Source organism: Ambystoma mexicanum, chromosome 4q, assembly GCF_040938575.1.
Source record: "Ambystoma mexicanum isolate Mex_15411 chromosome 4q, UKY_AmexF1_1, whole genome shotgun sequence".
Taxonomy (NCBI): domain Eukaryota; kingdom Metazoa; phylum Chordata; class Amphibia; order Caudata; family Ambystomatidae; genus Ambystoma; species Ambystoma mexicanum.
In genome coordinates, this window is record NC_090928.1 from 285,583,943 (window position 1) to 285,608,397 (window position 24,455).

At 44.6% G+C, this 24,455-nt stretch overlaps 1 protein-coding gene across 1 annotated transcript in view; it reads right to left on the minus strand.

Annotated features, from left to right (window-relative positions):
- The window catches only part of HDAC2 (histone deacetylase 2), a 427,626-nt gene that overhangs the window by 328,136 nt on the left and 75,035 nt on the right, over positions 1-24,455 (minus strand). Inside the window, exons 2-3 of the mRNA XM_069607858.1 lie at positions 6,748-6,860; positions 6,513-6,630 (exon numbers count right to left, since the gene is read on the minus strand). Of these exons, the coding sequence (XP_069463959.1) occupies positions 6,513-6,630; positions 6,748-6,860 (231 nt within the window). The remainder of the gene's footprint in view (positions 1-6,512; positions 6,631-6,747; positions 6,861-24,455) is intronic.

Genomic DNA, 24,455 nt, shown 5'->3' on the forward strand with positions numbered 1-24,455 from the left:
ACACTAATCTTGTGGGTTGCCTTCAAGACCATTAATCTGGATTCCGGTCATCCCGAGGCACAGAAACTGCTCTCCTGAACTCCAGTGAAACCATGCTTGCAAATATCGACTGCAACTTTCCTGCTGCTCTCATTCTCCTTGATCTCTCCACTTCCTTTGACACGGTCAACCATTCTATCCTCATAAAACGTCTGACACCCTCGGCAACACTGACCGAGCACTGGATTGGCTGACCTCTTGCCTCACTAACCGCCCAGCCTATCTGCAACTGGGCCCCTTCTCCACCACCACACTCTACCCATGGCGTCCCCCAGGGCTGTATCCCAACACTGTGGCTTTTCAATATCCATCTAGCACCTCTTGCTCACCTAATAATCTCCTCCTTATCTATCCTGTCTTTGTTCTCATCTTTCAGCAGCTGAACCATGCACTCTGGCACACATGCACGCTCGACTTCTAGCTCAGACGGCTCTTTCCTGGAGGTAAGCCACCGATGCTCATACAGCGCTGCCCACTGTGTCTTGCATCTTGATAACACTTTATATGGTTTTTTGATTGCATTTCTGGCAATCCTCGCCGCGGATGTCACGCATTGAAAACAAAAGTCTATCTGAATGGAAATTTTATTACAGCATGTTTTGCAACATCTGGCACCCATTGGGAAGTGGATGTGCATCAAGATATGGGCTCTCCTTTTATTCCGCATCGGCCCTACTGCGCATGACCTCTTCCAAGATGGCAGCCTCTTTAATGCTGCTGCATGGATATCCTTCCTTGTGCCTGCACCGAACCCTCACCATTAACCAGCCTCTTCATGAGCCAATGAGTGGCACTGGGAGGCGGAAGCCGGCCCTTAACCAAGGCCCCTGCCTGCTCCCTGTCCGCTACCAGGCCGGGCCAGTGGTCATCTCCCCACCCTCGTTCCCACCGTGGCTGCTCCCCACCATCAGTTTCCCTCAACCTTACTCCTTCTGTCCGCTTCCCCTCCACCTTGACTTCCAATACGTCGTATCTAGATGTTCCCCTTCTCCTGTTTGTATGTGCCTGTTTGCATGAAAGTCGTACCCAGCTGCACCCGTCTGTATGTGCCCGTTTGCTTGAAAATTGTATACAATTGCCCAATTATACTCCCGCCCACCCTTTGACTCTCTGTCCTGGCACCTCAGCAACACTGCCCTCACTCCTTCCATTCCCCTTGCTCTTCATCCCAAAGTTGCAATGCCTTTTCTGCCTCATCTATACCAGCCTTGCCTAAAATCTGATCATGATGCCACTTGATGTTCACCATCACCACCTTTTACTAACGCTTTGAATTGACTTTTAACGCACTTTGGCTCACCCATCCTGAATCTTGTCCTTCTTACGCTGGACCTTTTGGATAATCAGTTACAATGACTTTGAATCATGTCTGGGCCCATCATCGACTTTGCATCATGGCACGCTCCTGCAGGACTCATCACATGTGTTTGTTTTGACTCATGTATCATGGGGATGTTCATTCCATCTTTTGATGACTCCGTAACACAGATTTTTGCCTGCTTTGCTTCTGCTCACCTTACTTGCCGTCTCTCAGTCTTTCTTCCTTTCCCTTGCCTGCCCTACCTCTCCTCTCCTCAACATAAACTATGCACTTGCACTATCAGAAATGTTGTCAGGCCTAGTACGAAAGTAATTTACCCATTCTTGTTGTCTCAAGGCCTGTAGGAATGTTATTGTATTATTCCCCTGACGCTAAGCGCTTTGTAACACACAGTTTATTTGTATAGCGCATATACACCATCAATCTGGTTTCCAGTGTTATGCCGATGGCACAGCTTTCCTTCAAACTTCCTCTACTTCCTCATCTCTCATCCCGGTCGGTCAAACATTCAGGCATGGTGTGCAGGGAACGATCTCGGTCTCGATGCCAGCAAGACAGAGATTCTGCTCATCGGGACACCTGTGCCTTCTTTTCCTCCTATCCTCTGGCCACCTTCTTTGGGCCCTCTACCCCACAATCCTGTGAGGCCAAAAAAACCTGGGGTCATCTTCTATTCCGCCCTCTCCTTCACCCCTCACATCATGGACCTTACAAAGAAGTGCCACATACAGCTCCACCTCCTCAGAGGTAGTCTTTTCTCACCTTGCCCCTGAAGCTCAGTGTCCCCAGAGCTCTGATCCTCTCCAGGCTGGACTACTGCAAAGGCCTCTTTCTCAATCTCCCCCCTTTCCTCCCTTCGCCCACTCCAGCTAATCCAGAATAGGGCTGCAAGACATATCCTTGGCTTCAAGACAGGGACCGGATCGCTTCAGTCCTAAATCTCTCCACTGGCTCCCAGTGGGATATCACTACATATAATCCTCACCAAAAATATCGCCGTATATATGGTCGTTTGGAAAGCCATAAATATTTTTGGAGGGATCATTTTGGGGGGTTTTGGGAGCAAGGGTTGCGGGAGTGTCCCCCGCTCCTTTAATAATTATGCAGGAGTTGCGGGGGTGTCCCCTGCAGGTCCTATGCCTTAATATGGCCGCAAGAATATGGCGATATTTTTGTATGGCGATATTTCTGCGGGGATTTTAACACGTGGAACCCCCAGTGGCTGAAAGGATCAAATTCCAGACCCTCTGCATCATCCAAAAGACCTTCTGGGACGTGGGGCCACACCATCTCCAACTGTCCCTTCCTAAATGATCCACTTATAGAGCCCTACGCTCCTCTAACTCCAACTGTGAAATACTTATCCAAGCAAAGCAGAGTGGGCGGCAGGTCTCTGTCCTCGGGTGGTGCCCCCTACTGGACAGCCTTGCTGCCACTCTCACAGTTGAGTCCGAACAGCTTAAATTTCAGAAATGTCTCAAAACTCTGCTCTTATCTACCTCTTTCCCTCCCCTGTTATCACCCCACTGCCGCTGTGACCGGTGGCCTGATCCTCATGAATCTCACTGGATTTCAGGCCCTTCTTTCCAGTGGATATCAGCAAACACACCATCCGCCCCACTGCACTGCCCTTGTAGACCCATGCTTGACAGATCTCCATCCCCACCCTTGGCAATCACCTGCATTACTACTTAACCTGAGGTTCTCCTCCTCAACTCCCCTTAATGCTTCCTTCCTGGACCCTCCTCCATCACTTGTGTCCCCCCTCCTCCATCACTTGTGTCCCCCCTCTGCCACTTGTCCCCTCCTCTGCTCACACACCCTCCTTCCATCTCTATCCCCTGCACTTGCACGTCCGAATGCCACAAGGCCTAAAAAGGACCACAACTGTATAGTTACTGTTCTGCCATTGCTATTATTGCTGTTCCTTTCCCATTTAGCCTTGTGGTACTTTGAAACACAATTCTGTTGTATAGGCGCCTAACAAATGCACAATAAGATAAAGCAATGGCCTATTAACCTTAAAAGTTTGGACGTTTTTTAAAGCTGTAATGCTTTCATTTCTCAAGTAAGTGGAATGTTCCAAGTCAAATTTTCTTGGATCTTATTAACCAGTCACATTAAAGTAACTCATTTTTTGACATTTTATTTTGTGTTTTTTTTGGAAATAAATTATTCCACCACTATTTAAATGTTCCAACATGGTTTGCATTTTTAAAAAGGGGAGGTAAGCCACAAACAATACATCACAACTCCAAAACAAGCTTCTTAGGCTTTACTCACCAATGCAAGTATCCCAAATTATTTGAAATTTATAAAAAGTAAAAAAAGGTATATAACATTTGAAACTGACAAAACACTTGGATTAGTGAACAATGAAAATCCTCACTTGACATTCCAACGTATAGCTATGGTAATTTTTGATTTTGCAGCAGTCCAATTCTGTTAACTGAGTCATTCTGGTGACATTTGAGAATTCAAAAATAAAAGATTTCTCACATTTCCCCACCAAATTCACAAACGGGCACTTAATTTTGCAGATTTTTAACTCTGGAAAAGTACTCCCATTTCCGGCAAAATATGAAGCCGTACAGCAGCAGTATTGCCACAGTTTAACTGCAGAGAACGTAGCAAACCCATCAAAGGAAATAATGTACTGAATATTAATCAAAAAAAGGGTTTTTTATTGCAGGTAATTGAATCAGACTTGAGATTTGAAATTGGGTTTAATTGAACAGAAGAGTATGAATGCTAACCCTATGCTCCGCGTACATGTGATTCACTGATTAGGCAAAATTCTGCAAAAATTAAAAACTTCAAATACTCTACCTTTTATTTTTGTAAAAATAAACAGTTAACACTTAAAATGGCCTGTAATTAAATGTCCTTGATAAAACTGATCCTTCACATGATTAACCCCTTCCGAGAGCTGCAAAGAGAAAGGATGCGCGTCTATGTAATTATCCGCCTATTGATGTACAGGAGAATTCGACAGATCCTCCAAGTGTCCAAGATCCTCCCTCATTACGACAGCTGGGGAATAGTGTGCCCAAAATCCAACTCCATTATAAAGCGAGGTAGCGGGATATCTTTGCACATTCTAACTAGATCGCACAACCCTGATCCAATCCAGCACGAAAATCTCACCATATTCTGCAATGAAAGGAATGTATTGGAGAAATGCTGCCAACTTTCCCCAAGGCTTACAGGATAACAGTTTGGAGAATCCAACCTTTATTATTGAGACATGTGCTCACCAATGCAAGAGAAGCAGGCTCACAGGTGTCGGGCAGCCTAGAGAGGAAAAAGGCACTTTTAGTAGTAGCCAGTAGCCATCCCCAGAAACAGAAAGGTCACTGACAGCATTGCAGAGACTCAGTACATCCCCCATCACTCCCAACAGACTTCAAAACGGCTTACCAGGTTTCCTAACATGGGAATTTCCAAAAGTGTGTGGTGGGGTGGGGGGGGGGGGGGGGGGGGAGTCATTCCTGATGGGTACACCAGACAATGAGCACCTAGAAACGTAATCAACCAGCAGCTCACAGGAAATCAAGAGTGTATGAAATAACCTATCACAGGCATTATTAGGTATTCATACCGAGGGCTTTCATAGTGCTCCTGAGAAAAGTATTGCAGTTAGGGGTAGAGAGCGGGCTACAAACCTCAACGCGGAATGAGAAGAACCCAGGTGGAAAGAGCTAGAGGATGTCAAGACCTCCATCTATAGCACTGGGCAAGACCAGATTAGTAGGGAGATTTAAGCATTTACGTTTGTCTATCCTCCGAACTCTGCGGAAGACCAGAGAAAGTAGAGCTACCGAGCTGGATGAGGGCCATAATACTGTGCAGAGCAAGAGGCATTACCCTGGCAGTCTTCCCTTGCTCAAGGGTATGAATTTCACAGCAAAAAAAAAAAAAAGAAGAGTACTCAGCAGGGGGGAATAAATACTTGCTGGTAGGAGTGTGAAGGAAGTATTGTTGATCCCTGCTGTTGAAAAGTTAATATCGAACCCCACACCCAGCCTAAGCAAGGGTTGATTATCTGTTGCTAGTCCAAGTTAAAAAGCAGGAAGGGCGCCATATCCGTAGGTAGCAGATTGTCAAGGAGCGAGCTGGGTGCTACATTCCTGATAGTGCATAAGAAAGCAGGGAACTCTAGGGGAAAGATGAGGCTGAGGGGGAGAGTAGGGATTTCCATAGGCAAATCTTGCAGACATGTTGAGTTAACACTATGACTATGCGCCATCGGTTGTTTTAAGGCTGCAACATTTATGATGTTGAGTTAACCTAACCTGGCAACGTTCACCTGGTTTGCTATTAATTGTAGTTGGATCCTCACAGGCGCTATCCCAGCCCATCAGGTAAGCGTTACTAACTAATGTTTGAACTTCACATGTCTTGCACGTGTGTGATCCTTCACAGACACTGCAGGGAAAGAATGTCAGTCTACTTTGATGCAATGGAAGTGGCAAGTACCCAGCTGGTGTGAGGTGGTTAAGGGGGTGGAGTTCAAGCGAAGGTTTGAAACGGCTGCTGTGCTAGGCAGTGCATTTGGGGCAAGGGAGGGCAGGGGAGCTCTAGGAAAGAGCAAACAGAGAAGGCTAAAACTAGGCAAGATGCCCATCACATTCAATGGCTGTGGGAATAATCGGTCTTCAAAATCAACTGCCGGTGTTAATACTTGGAAAAGGCCATTTAATTTGGCACTTTTCATAGTAATGAAGTAAAGAGTGAAATTAAAATCTGGATTTTGGTATAGATACTGTACTGGAGCACTTTTGAGCCTTTGGCCCCATACATTTTAGGGTTTGAACTGCCACATTAAATATGTGCCAAAAACGTCTGCAGAGCCAAGAGTTCAATCGGAGTGCGATTTGAGTATTTGGAACCAGCAGTTGACACTAATCAGCGTTAATTTCCTTAGTGAGCAGCCTTGGCGAAGCCTGCACACAAGGCGAAAATCCTAAAAAAGTGCCATCTGGAACCTCGAACGTTCGCTGAACACTTGAGAGCATTTAAACCAGTTTAAATTCAGCATTTTCCACTACGTTTAGAGTTCATAAAATGCAATCATGCAGTCTAAAAAATAAAATGGCACCTTTTTGATTTTAGGACATTCTCCATTATGGTTAGAAATACCCAGACTTACATCTCTGCATCTGCTTGCTGTATTCAGACATGTTGTCTGGCCTAATTGATCGAAGAAATTTGATGTATTCGTCACTGTGGTATTTGGTCATTTCTTCAGCAGTAGCTTTGTGGGGTCGCTGTAAAACAAGTGCAGAAAACAGATAGTGTTACGTACAATCAGGCATGGTTTTGTCTGAGAATTATTCTCTACTAAGATAAAAGGAGACGTACATTAAGCTCAAGTGAACACTTACATAGATTTCCATTTTTCTGTACAAGCCATAGTTCAGCAGCAGGTTATGGGTCATACGTATACGATGAGGTTTCATGGGATGTCCTTGTCCATAATAATAATTTCCAATATCACCTGGAAAGAAATCATGATATGATAAGCAAAGAGACTGTTAGGAGAGAAATACATATTTATGCGCACTCAAGCCCAAAGGCTAATGTAACAATTTCAGCAAAGCTCCTGGATCTTATTCTCCAGCTGGCCTCATCTGCACCCAACACATACAGTGCTATTCTCCCTGCAGCCATGTGCAGTATCAAGAGGGTGCACTAGTACTGTAAGACAAAGGGAGGCTCAGGCAACACTCACTCCCACATTATGTTCTCTGCTCTCTAGGCAAGTGATAAAGCACAGATGCAGTGGTTGAGACAGAAGAGGATTGTATGGCAGAAGGGGTTGAGTACCACACTTACAGCAGTGAACCCCCACTTACTCTTACACCCAAGCCACTTGAGGTGTGCACAGGAAGATTCCCAAGCAAGGCCTGGTGTGAAGGAGATGCCAGATGTTAGGTCAGCTGGGGCCCAACCAACAGTTTTTATTAGCAAGCATGGCGGGGATCAAACTGGCCATTAGCTCTAGATCCAAAAGCTACTGCTAGAGAACCAATATAGTCTATAGAGGACCTCAATGGGACCAGGTGTCTGAAAGTTCCCAGGTATGCCTGGGTGCTGCTAACCGTGTGGATTCCAGTAGGAGGGGGGGGGGGGGAGCTCCTGAATAAAATATTGGGAAAGAAGATACAATCTAGAGTAGTAGAGGTGCCTGGGATTCCTCTACTCCAGAACTAAAGTCATGATAGGTAACAAATGAAACTTCGATTTGAAGAATTATTGTGTGCAATTCAGAGGAAAAAAAAAAAGAAAAAGAAATCGGAGACCCGTCCAGACTCTGAAGTCTGCAACAACCTCCAAATCCCGCACCAGCCAAGCCCTCTCCCCTGCCCTCCCACCCCCCCTTTTTTTTGTGTTCCAATTTAGATGGAAGTCTACTACTATGCACTGAAAAAGCATCACGTTCTTTAAAAATAAGAAACACTTCAACCATTAGAGTTTACATCTCGTTAATGCTGCAGGCTTATCTTAAAACGACTAAAAATTACCTGTCAGCAGCTTAAGTTCACTAGATAGAATGTGTTCAAATGGGCTCCAAAGTCAGTGTGCTACTACCTGGACATACCGTTGACCCCATTACAACTGGTGTCACACAAATATAGGAATACAATATCAATCATCCGTGGCCCTATGGGTTTACCACAAACGTGCATCTTAATCGTATTCCTAATTCTGATGTATTTGAAAAGTGAAATGCAAGCAATGGGTTAGCTCAAAATCCAGCTGTTGCTCGTAAGCTTGGGCAAATAAGTCAGTCGCTTGTTTTTACCATGCCTATTTGTGAAGGATGTATGAGAAACGTTTAATTTCATGTTCCATTTTTACATTTCAAGTCCTGTGATACGTACTATTAAAAAAATAATAATATATATCACCTAGGGCCTGATTCTCGAAGAGATGCATTTCTGCATACAAACGCATTACACCGAATTTGCACTTGTGATCACACCATCATTACGCATGCATTGTGATTTACAAGGAACTCCATACTCCATAAACAGCAAGTGCAATGTGCGCCAGCTGCATATAGCATGAACAAATAGAATAAGTTCTCAAACAAACAAAAAAAATCCCAATATTGTTGTGATTTGCTATTTAATTTTTTTTTTTTTAACTGGCATTATCCTCTGCAGATTTGTCTGGGGACAAATGACTACCGAAGCAAACGCCCATTTCTCAGGATTGAGAAGCTTGACCTGTGACCCCGATTTGCTTTGCACAGCCACTACCAATTTGCATAAGCAAGTTCATGTAAGTGGATGTCCATCACCCTCCTGTCTTCCAATTTCCATATCAGTGTACCTGCCGTCATCGAGCATTTTAGTCGGATAATGCACCATCTCACACGAACCACCACCAAACAATAGCTCATACCCCTTAAGGAAGTCACCTCACGGAAAACCGCAGAACTAACTGAAAGATAGTCATGATAGGAGGAAAGTAATGACTGAATACACAGGCTGACCAAGACAGAAGCACTAGGACACCTCAAAAGCACACTGACCCTGAACCATTCCAAGCTCCAACAGACCACTGTCACAATAGATAAGAAAATAGATAGTACCAACCTCAGTTCCCACCAGAAGGAAAGGTTCAGAAATACCCATGACTCCATACAATACTCACTAGGATACAGTTGGATCTGCGCCGCACCATCACACACCACAGCCAGACAGCCTATAAGGAATCAGCAACAACCCCACCCACAGGGATACAGCTCAAACGGAGCCAGAAGCATCAGAATCAGGATACAGACCCCACTAACCTAACCTTCAAATCTCTGCATACCCAACCCACAAACACGCACAACCATTTCTCTCCCAGCAATCCGCACGCACTTTACCACACCGCATCAACAACACACGAGGTCTCGCCCGATCAGATACTTGCACCAAAGCCCAGCACTCCCTGTATACCGAGCTGAAGCTGCCAACAGCACACCACCTCTCCCACTCGACTAACCCTACCCGCCCTCCTTCAGGTTTACAGATCCGCCAGAGCGCCTGGGGACCAATTGCGTTGGTGACAGTGCACTATATAAATTACTTAACATAATCGCACTCAACCCGTGTGGAGAAAACCTTTGCGGGTCGGGTCCAATGCGAAAATAGTTGTTCTTGATGGAAAAAGCAACATTGTTAGAGTCCGATCTTAAAGCGAGATTTGCACACGCCAGATTTACCACCAGACTTTTCCTCCCAAGGAGCGGCTTCTGCGCACTGGGGGGGGATGACCTATACCTTGGAGCTACTGCAAGCTCCTGCTGATCAGCACTTTAATTGGATCCCTGTTCGTAATGGTTTCTTTTCTGTACACATTCGTACAAAGTGGATTTTGTCCCTAGAGCTTTTGCAAACATGATTGAATGCTGTATGCTTTCAATTCAGCAAAGGAGATCACTGTAAAGGCAGTTACCCTCAAGGCCCAGAGAACTGCTCTAGTTTACTTCCCTTTTAAGCACCATAGGATTCCTTCTTAATTTTTACCCGCTTGTGCACTAATGCTACATTCTCTTTCCCAATCACCTGGACACCTTATGTATGACTGTATTAGGGCACAAATATTGTACTCGCCATTAGCTAGTGATGGCGGGTAACAAATGGTGTGCTGTCTGTATAGACTTGAAGTGGCACCTGTATTCATATGGCTGGCTAGTAGCTTGCAACCTCATACAAGATGCAGGTTTCAATAACTTATTGCTGGAAATGTGGGACTGAAATTGCTTCCCTAAAAAGACCATAAAACCTCCGGGAGTAGGGAACACGCAACAATTTGGAAGCAGTAAATATTCTGGGAGTTACATTTAACAAATCAAGAGAACAAACAAATCCTTCCCACATGTAACATTAACGTTAGGCCCCAGAAGTCTTAAGGTGAGCCCCACAGGTTTCCTGAAAACGGCTGATGTCATTTTAAAACGCAAATTGAAGTGGGAGGTTTGAAAACACATCAGGAAACTGGGTCAGTATTGCATTTCCCTCACGTAGAGTCTAAAATTATGTTTTGCAGCCTCCACGTAGTGCCTGGACGTTGTACATTTCTTGGCACAATATGCTCTTAAGGTTTAACTGGTGCAGTCTCAAATGTTAGGACTATGCTTAAAAGTGTCACAATGGTTTCCTCGCTTGCACACACTGTGGCAAAAGCAAAATAAGTTACCCATTTTTGAACAGTGCAGGGCCCACAGTCATCTCAGCACATCTCATGCGCTGTAACCGGTTCCACCCATTTGAGATTAGACACTCAGGCATCACATATTCGGGGTCCTAAACACTAGAGTCTGACAGCTTGGTGGTGAGAAGTGGTGCCGGAGGGGTGTCATCAGGCTTTGTTGATGTGATTGCATTGCTGGACCTGGGATCAAAGTTGGCCAGTGTCAAACCAAATATCTATGTTCAGACCGCTGTCTTTTAGGTTAAGCATCTTCAGGTACTTGAGCTCCATGTCATTTGGTTGCGATATTTGAGAGGGCACTTTAAAACCATCACCAATGGATCTTACAACTGATTCCAACCCTGTGTGAAATGTCGACCGAGTGGGTTTTCTGTATTGTAGTTTGGGAAGGTGCATCTACGTAGATTCCTCCTTTCATGCATCTCTCGCCCACATCGTTCCCCTTGCATGGACTTTTTGCATGCAACGCTCAGAATGTGTAGTTTCCAAGCTGTTGTGTTCCCTTCACCCAGGAGTTTGTGGCATTTTAGATAAGACCATTTGACACTGGCATTCCATGTATACTCCTCTTCCTTCAGCCAATGAAGTTTAAAAAGGGTACCTTTACTTCATTTTGCGAACGATCTTGTACTCTATGGTTGTTGTTTTTTTACTAATCATTTCACAGGGACATCTGGCAAAGAGGTCTGGGGGGCTTTGAAAGCGAATGCTTGGTTTCCAGCTTTGTAGCATTTTCAGTTACCCAATAAAGGGTATCAAAACCTGCACCTTTTGGGATTTTAAAACTGGACTAAAAAGGCATTTAATATTTTTTTTGCAGCTTGCAAATTTACATTCCCCTTTCTGCCAGATTTGTATGTTCTACTCGGGACTGCAGACAGCTTTGCAAAGCACAAGAATTGTATTCCCGATTTTTTTCAAGATCGATGTAAAACGTTTTCATTGCCAATTAGTTTTATTTTAAAGAAATTGACGCAAGCAAGTACACTTTAACTCTAAATCAAGATTCCCACTTCCCTCCACTTAGTAATTCCTGCAAATTAAAAAGATAACTTTTTACCTTAAAAGTTACTCTTAAGATCAGGGAATGATAGCAACCAAGGGAGAGACCTCGCCTAAGCAGGGTGAGACGCATGAGGTATGAACTACCAGTATTAGCCTGTATTCCACATCATCCTTTGCCGCTTCCCTGGGTCTGCTTGTTGTTTCTTTGCCACACCACATATTTCCACCTCAACCACCTTCACATCCTCCAAAATCCTTGCTCATCCCTCCAGAACAATTACATTCCCAGAAAACTTCCCTAGTCGGTGCTGCCTCCACTCCGCTGGGCCATCGATGCTAGACATCAAATCTAGATATGGGAGGCCAGTTTAAGTTTGTATTTTTAAAGCAAGAGAAAAAAAATAATTAACACACGAAATGCATGCCCAGTTTTCCCTTTAAAAAACGTGTTTGTGTGGACACTCACAGGCGAAAGCCCTGGGCTGCAAATGGCTTGAAGCAATTCCTTGGGGAGTACAGGCGTGGACCCCCCCCCCCACGAGCATCCTCCGACCCCCACACACAAAAAAAATACAGCCTTGAAAAGGCCCCAAACAAAACAAATTCCAGCTATCAGTTATTGGAAAAACAGAATATGAAATCACAAAGTAAATGACAAAAGCCTGAATGGAATGATATAGGTTATTTAAAAAACGCTTAATACCCAGAGGTTTCTAAGCGTGGGCCCGGGGATCGAACCTGTGGTGCTCTGTGTGTGTCGTATTGCGTCGAAGGAGAGCACGTTGCCCCTGAGCTATCCTCCCTGGAACAAGATTGTGTTCACACTTACTCAACGACTAACCATAGGGTGGAAAATACCGATTAAATTTCGAAACGAGTGCTACACACTGAACTTTTTAGACATTATCAATTCAACACAGGCATTTTCTCAGCATTTGTATCTAGCAGCATATACTGAGTGCTCAACAGTGACAGCATTACCAATCTCTATCTCAATTACATATTGTAAAAGGACTAATTATCTTTAGATTTGGTGGTTATAATCCCAAATTCTCTTTAGGTCGCTTTTTGTTGATTGCACCATTTCAATTATCAGAACTAGTAGGCCTGTGATGTGGGCTAAGCCAACTCATCATATACCAACAGGTATCCCAGTCAGTAGCATTGTAATCCAACTTGCAATCAGCTTTAGGCATTTCAGACACATCAATAAAATACAACTTAGAAGTCACCGATTTTGCCAATTTTCGTTTATGTCAGATCTTGTGACTGTAGGACAAAAACTAGGCACCAAGACACGGCATGGCCCCAGTTCACATCCTGGATTTGCCATAGTCACTGCAGGATCAAAAACTCCATTTTATTTGTGACAATAGCCCAGTTACAATACAAAGTCCTATGTTTGTAGAACGTAGATGGACGCTTCGTTCAGGCACATCCATTATCTCATCCGTTTGATATATTGTGCCTGTTGGAGTAATCACTCGCATTCTCCGTTTAGGGAGTTGTGTAAATAACAGATTTATTAGTTGGCTTTCAAGTCAAACATACAGCATTCTGCCTTCAACCCAGTCCCTGCTAACTGACCCGACTAGCTCCCTTTAAACGACATAGACCACATGACCATCAAAACATTGAGAATATCTTGACAAGACCTTCTGGCACTTCTATCCTGCCTCTCGCCTTAGACAAATGGCTTATTCATACAAACACCTCAGTACGTCTTAGCCATCTATGCTAGGCAATGACATTTACAATGCACTTCCGGTTTCACCCCTTCAGAAGGTTGGTGTAGGTGATCCACCCACATGACAAAATCTTTTTTTTCTGAACAGCTCCCTGTCAAATCCGGCATGTGCTGGGATGATCCATTGGCCTTAGTCCTACCGCCTTGTCCCAGTTACCTCGGATGGTAAAATGGCTCATTGTCAGCAGTTTCTGGCACACTTGCAGATCATAACAAACAAGCATTGTTCACAGTCGATAGGGGAAAAAGGTAGCCTTTAAAGGCCTGCTTAAAGAAAGAAAATGGGGACTTGGTCTGAAATAGGAGAGGGCAGTAAAAACTTTCCACAAGATAACCCTGAAAATAAAAAACAAAAGTCCTCCTGTCCTTATCCGGTTCTCATAATTTTTGGATTAGGTGTTCAAGATGGTAAAAGACTGGGTAAGGGATATTATTGCAAAATGACAGAAGTGAGAAGAAATATGCAGAAGCCAAGGCAAAGCCAAACCCCAGGGTCCCCTCTCCAACTCTCCCTGCTGGCTTCAATCGCTGCATGAAGAACTTCACACCAACATGTGCCTTGCTGTGTAGGACCACCGGAAAGCCTGCACCTACAACCAAGCAAGAAGAAAGATTTGGGTCACTGAGGAGCCAGGAATGAGACTCAGACGCAAGGGAGTTATGGCTTTGTCACAGAATTTCTAAAATAAAAAAGGGGGTGGGGAAAAGACTGTCCCTGCTCCAAGACGAGTTTCCCTACCTAAAACCAAAACAAAGTGTCTGTCGATGACCAAAGTACTACTCGGGCCCTCATATTCTAACAAAATTAACTCCAAGGTAAAAAGAATGTTTGGCCTCGGGTGGTTTATAAATGTCCAAAAAGGAAATGCAGAACTCAAACACAAAAAGGTTCCTTAAGGATATAGTTCCTTATTCTAGAGGGTGGTTCTCTTGCCTGGATTTCTCTTCACTCTTCTTTATATTCAAGAATATCAGTTCCTTAACTTTCTCTTGATACACAGCACAGCTGATATAAAAAACAAATTGGCTGATATCGGTCTGTTGCTAGGATACCTGGTGTACTCTGCTACAAGGTTTCTTCCATCCAATTCAATATATTTCCAGTCTTTTGATAGTCATGATGTATCCTGATCAGGACTTCCTTGAATACTGTAGAATATACATTGTTCAACTTGATGATGCCTAATGGGCTTTCCTGCCAGGGCTTACTCACACAAATAGGCTTTCAACTTGCATCTGCCTGGTATACTCTCCTGCCAGGGCTTTTTTCATGTGGGCTCTGCATACACTTACAATCTTCTCATGTATGTTCTTGCACTATTACTGTAACTGGTATACTTTTAATCCAGGACTTTTATCATAAGCATACTGCATACACTGAGAAACTTCAGTCTCTTATTCTGCTGTGCTTTTAAGAAATGGTAATTTGATGGATCTCTCATATATTCCATTTACGTTTGTAAGGTTTTGGCAAGGCTGCCAAAACGCCACTGTGTCCCCCCCTCTTCCCTCGGGTGGACTCACTGGTCCTTGCAGGTATATGTGGTATCTCTCGCGGCAAGCTGGTGGCGGTCTCACTGGGTTTTGTTCCCCTCTTGCCTCCTCTGCTTCTCGGTCTCCCATGGATTTCAAGCAAGGGCTTTGTGTCCCTCTGGGCTTCGGTGGTGTATCGGCTGCCTTAGAGTACCCGAGAAGGCCCAGAAGCCACCCGCTTGCTTCTGGCATTCTCGCAGCATGCTCCCTCTTGCAGTCCGCTGCCTCCTTCCTAGTCAGCAGGCCAGTCAGCTCCACAGACACTGCTCCAGCCCCACGGTTCCTCGGTCAGCACAGAGAGAAGCAGCGTTCTCCAGCTAGTGTCTTTGAGCCCCTTTTAGCTGGTTTGATGATTTAAAATCTCCCAGAATCAGATTTGTTTCTGTAACTAGAGCGCAGCGTGCACCGCTGGCTTCCAGTAATCTTCATTACTCTGCTCATCTTTTTAGTCACAGTACTTTCGTTTTTAGGGCAATGGTAGTTGGCTTCTGATGTCTTGTTTACAAAGTCTGAAAATAAGTTGTCAGTGATCTTAAAAAGGCAAGTCAGTTCTATGCAGAGTTTGAAAAAAATGTTTCAGGCATCTTGAACGGTAGGTCAGATTCGAAGGACTTTCAGACAGATCCCATGAAAGCATTTCCAGTACCTTTCCTAGGTGGGCAAGGGGGATGAATGACAATATGCCATTAAGGCACAGGGAGTGGCAGGGTTATCCTCAAAAGAAAAAGGGGGCTACCATGCCTCGCCCGATTGTGTCCTGACAACCTCCCGAGGGCTGCCCTCGCCCTCCCCACCCCCTATGTGATCCTCCCCTACATAGCCACCCCCTGCCCCCACAGGGACAGGATGAGAATCAAGTAGCGGCTGCCATCCCCTGGCCACATGTGCAGAGGCCACCGCCGGCAAAGGAGTGATGGCACCATTGGATTCATAGCCATCGCCCTGAAGTCACCAAAGCCAATAAGGGGAGGAACAAAAACCCTCGTGAGCTATACAAACTGGGACAAATACTCCAGAGACCAGGGAGGACTAGAAACCTGCAGTCCGAGGAAGAGGCTTTGTGCAAGGGCGGCGGCGGAGTCTAAGAATCAGATCTTTTGAGTGGGAGTCCTATTTTCATTTAAATTGCCACCTTCTTGTAACAAATACCAAAACAAATGTTCTAAGACATTGAACTGCAATGTAGCTAGTGTACATCTTGCCTCGGGTGAGCCCTGGGACAGCACTTTTACAGGAAGGGAAATAAAAGTCATCTTGGCCATTCAATCAGGCGCTCTGCTGTATACAAGTTCCTACTGTAGAATTGCTTTGACATTTTGCGACAACTATGTCAACAGGGACATTCTGTGTTAGGTTGGGGTGGGGGGGAGGTAAATTTCTCAACAGCAGTACCCCCCCCCTCTCTCCCATTTGAAGTAATGAGGACATTGTCTGCCAACAGCTGACTGTTTCCAAGAAAAAAGGGGGGTGTGAGAGGGGTCTGGTTTTCAGTGAAGAGAAAGTAAGGTGAGAAAGGCATGCATCTTGCCCCCTCATTACTTAACCACTACATAAAAAGGGCTGACCAAGTCTTTATTTAAGTAGGTTTTAGTTATGGGGTGGAGGGCAACATCAGTGCCTCACTTTATATCACAGTGCAGTGCTGGCAGATCATGCCACACCATCTCCAGCCAGCAAATGGTGGCTTGGTCACGATTCTGCCAGGAAAGGACAAAGGTCTATAAAACTAAGGTTTTGCTTAAAGCAAAGGCTCCTCACAAGCAGGGTGCTTCAACTGTAAGATCCCTGCATAGTTAATGTATTTGTGATCCGCTTCTCAGCTGTGAGTTGCCGATTAGAATAGGGCTGCAATCTCATTGGCGGAGGTTGCTAAAAAAGGTGACACTAATGTATCGCAGGTTGGGAACACAAATTAGAATTACATTAGGCCAGGGTAGAAGGAAGTGTGGCTGGTTACTTTTGAACCAAGATCTGGGGTATTCACAAGTACATTTTACTTAAAAAGCAGAAAAGGAATTTTTTACTGCTTGCTCCGATATGGACATTTTTACCCAACCCTAGGGTGAGGGCTATGCAACCACCTAACCTAATGGCAGAAAAAAAGAAAAATCGAACAGGAAGGGAAGCCAAACCCTTTTAAAAGAGGGATAATTAAGAGCATTAAGGCTCAACAAGAAGTAAGGAGCTGCTAGAGAAGATCAGTTTGTCCACCGAGTTAAACGAAAACGCTGAACACTGGTATACTTAAAGGAGAGTTCCGGGACTTTTTTTTTTATTGTCCCTACGGGTCGGCCATGTGTTTGTAAGCATAAATCGGTAGATCGTAGGAAACTTTCCTATGGACCTTACCCGACTTTTCGCCCATTATCGCACTCGAAATCAGCCTCCATTTTGTGATAATCCTATCATTCCGCCGCATTGACCTGGCTCACCTGCCTTTGCGGCACTAAATCAAATCCCCCGCCCCTGAAACAGACTTTATCAAAACATTCATATTCCCCGCCTCTATCCGTGACGTGACTGTGCTGCGTAGGCAAACGCGCCCAGGCGTCTTCTACGCGACTCCACACAGAACCCGGAAACCAACACAGATCAGCTCACAACACAGCGCGCCACAATTCGGAATATGAAACTGTACTTTGAAATCAAACCGCAAGATTGTAAATGTGGTAAAGTACATTTATTGGACATCAAATGTTTTGAGAATATTCAGCGATTTGCATTTTTATTTGCTCATGTTCCAAAAAGTTCGTATTGAGGAACGCGATGGTCCTTTCCTGTACACAGGGTCTTAGAGCATCTCACAATACAGCACCACAATTCGGAATGTGAAACCGTGGTTTAAAAGCAAACGGCAAGATTGTACATTTGGCAAAGTACGTTTATTGGACATCAAATGTTTAGAGAATATTCAGCGATTTGCATTTTTATTTGCTCTCGATCCAAATTAGTTCGTCTTGAGGGAAGCGATGTTCGTGTGCAGTACACAGGGTGTTGGTTTACGATAAAAATAAGCTCTTCGGTCGCACTGATAATCGCATGGCTGTTCCAACAACGAGGCACTAGGCCACCACAACGGTAGGTATGTTGCATCTAACCGTTAGTACCGCGTAAGGGCATACTTGTACTTGGCGATCGTCCCATAAAATGGTCAGGGTGGTAACGTTGTTCACGCGGAGAAGCAACTGGCGGCTGTAGAAGCCGTCCGCCGGTGTCTGGTACTCGTGACACAGACAGTAGTGAATGATGTACCTAAAAACATAAAAAATGAAATTAGTCTCACCATCAGATCCTTATTAAAATCATAGCGAGGACAGCGCTACTGGGTGTACACAAGTGTTTAAAGGCGTGGCGAGGCAGGGAGGGGGGGGAGTGGAGTACAAGGTAAGTAGCATAAAATAATAAATAAATAGGGCCAGCTGGTGGCAAGTGCAAGGTAAGTGCAGAACAAGTGCTGGGAAGGGGGGGCTGTAGGATACTGAGACAGTCCCCCAGTGCAGGGGTTGACAGGGAGGCAGTGCAGGTGGAGAGTGGAAGGGCCCAGGACCGAGGTCGCAGACAGTGGACCAGTTGTAGCAGGGGAGAGGGAGAGAGAAAGCAGAAGCAAAGAGGAAGGTTTTGAGGTGCTTCAGTAAAAGCAGATGTTTCTCCTCAAGATAGTGCGCGGTAGAAAACAATATGCCACATAGAACGAACAAGTACAACTGAACCCGTCTTTAAAGCCACTGTATAGTAATGAAATTGCGGTATAAACTCATCAAAAGTTACTTACATTATATTTGCATTTTCCATTGTGTCTCTGTGTAGGGCAGACCCGAAACACCACTCCTTCTTTGCCGACGTTACTTCTTCTAATGAACGTGGCTCATCGTTTCGTTTCTGAAATTTTATTCATTATCTTTTCTTAGTCTTTCAGGATGGTCCCGGCCTGTCAAGGTCAAATCACAATAGAACCTTATATTGGGTCGTGGGCCGTTCCGCCACCCGAGCAAAACATCAAAGCAGCTGACCTTCACTTTGAGCGAGCACACATTTCTAGTTAGCTGCGGTTAGTTTTAGGGACATCTTGTCTGCGTGCCTTTTTTTTTATTGTCCCTATGGGTCGGCCATGTGTTTGTAATACGGAAACATTCTATAATTTTTGTAAAAATGATTTATATTACTGTTTGGTTTAATTGCAATGGGCCTGCAACATGAGGAGACTCGAGAGAACAGAATCAAATTACAATCATTTAAACCGTGATGTGTATTTCTCAATGAGCTCTGCTTTAGGTGGACATGGAACAGAGGCAATGTTGGGTGGCAATGCAGTTGTCCCCTGCATAGGTTCGTTCACCACTCCATGTATGTGCCTATCTAGGACGTCAACGATAAGTTTCTCAATAAACTCATATTGCATATCCTCAAACACTGGTTTGATCACCCATTGTTTACTTCTTTTAGTGAAGGCCTTATTGTAGCGAAGCGTCCCTAAAGTTCCGGTCGTCCTACTTTGTTGACGGCCAACATTATGGTTATGTGCCAAGACCGCTAAAAGAGTCCGATTTATCATGCCCTCCATGCCAAAATGCAATCGTTTTGGCCTGTACTTGAGGCACATATTGTGGAACACCTCCAAATCTCCTGTGTGGCAGAATTCCGTGAGTCCCCTCAAAGCTTTTGTTATAGTTTTATCAAATACAATCTTTTCAATGGCTTTGTGAGTGGGTGATGAAGGAATCAACCACTTCTTCTTCCGTGCCTCCTCTGTGGACAAATGGCCATGTTCACATTTGTGGAAATGTTCATTTGTCGACCATCGATGTACGTTGCTACAGTGCAAAATTACTGACCGCCATTTTTCCAGTAGAATTTCCAACGACCCTTCACATGTTTTTGAGCTCCACCAAAGATGGTTGCTGATTGACTTGGACCACTGTGAAATACCTTGCAATTCCTTTTTTTTACCTGCAGCCGACAATTTTTTATTGATTGATTTTGCAAGATGCCAAACGTCAAATTGGTGATTTATATTTTTGTACTGTTCTCTCATTGTCTTGGCAATTGAAACGTGTCTGTCCGTGGCTATCAGGTCGATCACCATTCCCCGCGATTGTAGTTCTTGCAATGATGCTACAAAGCCAATTTTCTCCATGGCCACTGAGGATGTACTTTGTGACACCTGCACGACCACCGAACTCACAATTTTCTTACTTTCCATGTCCTGAAAGTGGTAGGTGCAGTACTTGGCTGAAAATCCTGGGCTGTCGCACTGTCCATCACCGGCTAGCCTGAAGCGTTTGCCCGCGAATGTACTTTCCATTGACATTTTTTCCATTCTCCAAGCTTCGCTGATGGCTGGAAATAGATAATCGGTTTGGTATTTGTAGAACTGACTTTTCGCAATGAAATGGATTCCCACAAACTGAAAGAAATACTGTAACTTTTTAAAACTTGAACCACTAAAAAGTGCGGCCGCTGCACAAAGTAGATTGCCTGCTGGCAGTTGCCCCAGCATGGGTTGTGCAGACCATGCGAACGGATGATATTGTGTACAGGTGGCATGTATTTTAAGGTTAGTGCCTCGAATTGCACGAGTCACATTAATCAATGGCTCCCCACATACTTCCCCACCAACCCAATGCCCACATTTCATCATCATAATAATATCCATCAAACAGCTATCGAATACAATGAATTTGGCCTCTTTCCTTATACTGTCACTCTGCATCCCAGCTGGTTCGGCCTGTAACGTTGAGGACATGTCACTCGCATGGAAGGTACAATCTCTGATATCGTCTTCCGCTATGCTGAGTGATATTGATGGTGTTTCATTGTCGTCCACTTCATTCTCTTCCATTGCAACATCTGTTCCTTGATGGGAGAAAAAAACAATGTCTTCAACTTTCGCGCGCTCTTATTTTTTGCGGGTGTGGATTCTGTGAATTGATCTCCGACTGCATCCAAACTACCAGGAGGACATTCACTATCAATGGCTGGTGGTGGTATAGCTCCGTTGTCAATCACTTCATATTCTTCCCATTGGCACGATGCATCTCCAGTCTCAAGTCCCTGCCAAAAGGTTTGACAAGCAACATCTCTTGTTCGCTTCACTGTCTGTGTAGATCTAGTTCTTACACCCACTCGCAACTAGAGGACAGATTAGAAAAGGGATGTTCAGTTTAAACACAACTTACAGTATTGAACTATTGACAGTGAAAGACAACATAAAATAGTGAACAGGACACTAACCTTCTTTTGCTTTCTTTTCTTTGAAACTTTCTTGCCTCGAACTTCAACATCTGGACGCTGTTGCTCCGACTCGTGTGTGCATGTCTCCACTTCCTCTCGCGCTGCAACGACTATATTTTCATGATAAGCACATCCATCACTCACTGAGGCTCCATCGACTCCCTGAAACATAGAACTTTCATTAGTATGTATAATAATATTGAAAACACAAAATGTACTTGGGGACCAATACCCATACGTACATCTCAATAGCAAAACACGAATGAACGCATTGTGTAGAACATTCAAACGACAATAGTTCACGCATTGTTGATCTAGTTAGATTGAACTGTCAAGATCCATACCTCGGGCTCCGCATAGACTTCCATTGATGATATTATTGAAGATGACGCTTCAGCAACTCCCTGAAACACAGTAATTGCATTAGTATGGTTTTCTATTTTGTTTAAAAGAACATAAACTTTCTGCAGGCGTCAACGGCTCATCTAAATAGACCTGCACAAATGATCAGTTGTCTAAAATAAATAATGGATATCTAAATATGATTCGATTTGCTCCATCGTTGGAAGTGTCACCACCCAGAGATCTGCATCAACTACTAGGGGTGATGTTCTTGTTGAAGAAGCTCCGTCAGCTCCCTGAAACATAGTACTTGCGTTAATAAAGAAGGAAGTATAGCGGGTGTAATCACGTCATTTGATCTCGCATGATTGATCTGTCAGTATCCATACCTCGAAATGCATAAGAACATCAAGGGACGCTGTAACTGCGGTGCACACTTCTGCAAGCTGTTGCGCCGACCCGTAACTGCATGCTCCCCCTTCTTCTTGGACTAATGCTCCATCGACTCCCTGAAACATAGGACTTTCATTAGTAATGAACACAATATTGAAAAAAGAAGACACATAGGAGGGCGACGACAGAAGGACATACCAATGGCTAAAAACGAAAGAAACATTGTGTGTAACAATCACGCTACAAGAATGCAAGATCTGATGATCTCCATCGATGGAACTGTCCGGAAACGTACCTCGAGCATCTGAGTGACATCTACGGTTGTCGTCAATGCGTTGGACTCCTCAGCATCTCCCTGAAAGACACTACTTGCATTATTTTGGATAACAATAATTATAACTGAAAACAAAGACTAGAGGACGAGTACTGTGGTGTACCATTAGGTAAAATAATTACACGATCAATTAAAACTATTGATTTACATGCCTAAAACAAGTCAGTGTCAGAGTAGCTAAGTAAGATTACCCGATAGGCGCTTGAAGTGGCTGATGACTGCAATAACGACACGGATGGAGAATCTTCCGCCTTCATATTGAGTGGATACATAAATGGGGAAATTATTGTTAGCTAATGCTACACACTACCGCAAGGCCGAGAGACAAATACGTAAACTTGACTCACCAGTGGAGGGATGTGGACGAATAGAGTGGGAATAGCGGTTGAGAGCAATTTTCGCCTCGCTCGCGGTGTTTTCTTCTTTATTAGCAATGATGTGGAGTACATGTCTGGGCTAAAGTGCCTGCTGCAGATGCGGTATCGATCACCCCTCTTGTCCGCAAAGACTTCTAGGACTCTACTTTCTAGCTCAGAGGCTGGATATCCGCAATATCGGACCCATTCTCTTATCTGATCTATTGTCTTAGGGAAAACATGCATTATAGTATCTTCAGATTTGTTATGGGTCTTCGAAGGGCAACCGCCAATGGAACAGGCAGGCATTATGGAAAGTTCTGAAAAGTAAAGATCAACAATTCTCTATGAATACCAATGTGTTAAAACATTAAATGACACATAAAAGGTTCAATGCAAGGTCCGTTTTGGTTCTTGGAACTATACACGTTATTCACATGCGGATAAGTATTTCAATAACTTTCAAAAAATAGAAAAAGTAATTTGACTAAACTCAGAACATGTGACTAGTTCCTTGCATGTACTGTCGTGAACGAAAAGAAAACATGGATGCAATTTGATGACTACTAGCAAATAGATATAAATTAAAAAATTGGACGCAAAATGATTATGGTACATGGACTTACCTTGACGAACAAACAGTTAGATGCAGGGATCAGAGTAGTTTCTTGTCGTAGAACAGGGAGCAGTTCACAGGTTGCAAACTGACGAGTTTGCTCAAAGTGGTCACGGAAGTTCACAGAGACGAAGAGCAGATAACCAGCACCTTCACGGGTTGACTAGCAAAGCGCAAAGAAGTTCTCATTAGAAATATGAAGTGGGTTATAAAGAATTCGAAACAGGGGTGTGTTTGTGAATGAATGACGTGTATATGTCGTGGCATTATGCGGATTGCAGGGGGGCGTCCAGCGTGAGGGGGGGATGCTTGGCAGGAGACACGGGGTCTGGAGGTAGACATGGGAACAACAACCCATGCTCTATAGACCACTTTGAAGTGTACATGGTCTTTGGCACCTCTTGGCCTTTATCGCTCCCTGACAGCTCCACTTGCCAGCAGCGCAAGTACCCCGGTGCGAACTGCCTTTGATAGGGCGGGGGGTGGATCGGGGCGGTGGTCGTGCAGACAAGACACAGGAAGACTTGTGAATGGAGACACACTTATGTGGATTGCAGGGGGGCGTCCATCGTGAGGGGGATGCTTGGCAGGAGACACGGGGTCTGGAGGTAGACATGGGAACAACAACCCATGCTCTATAGACCACTTTGAAGTGTACATGGTCTTTGGCACCTCTTGGCCTTTATCGCTCCCTGACAGCTCCACTTGCCAGCAGCGCAAGTACCCCGGTGCGAACTGCCTTTGATAGGGCGGGGGGTGGATCGGGGCGGTGGTCGTGCAGACAAGACACAGGAAGACTTGTGAATGGAGACACACTTATGTGGATTGCAGGGGGGCGTCCATCGTGAGGGGGATGCTTGGCAGGAGACACGGGGTCTGGAGGTAGACATGGGAACAACAACCCATGCTCTATAGACCACTTTGAAGTGTACATGGTCTTTGGCACCTCTTGGCCTTTATCGCTCCCTGACAGCTCCACTTGCCAGCAGCGCAAGTACCCCGGTGCGAACTGCCTTTGATAGGGCGGGGGGTGGATCGGGGCGGTGGTCGTGCAGACAAGACCCGTTTGCCGCAGGGCCTCACCAAGGAGAGGCCATCTAACTGAATGTAAGAGGATGGCTGCAGGATCTACTACATGGAAGGCAGGGGGGTGAGTTTATAAATACCTCACCCTCCCAGGAGAATATATGGGGGTCATCTCTGTACCCGGTGCCCAAAAAGAGGATTTATTATGATCAACCATATTTATTATTTACCCATAACCATGTTTTGTATCAATAAAATCCAACAGCTTTTTATTGCCAACGCTTGATGCCAACCCACAA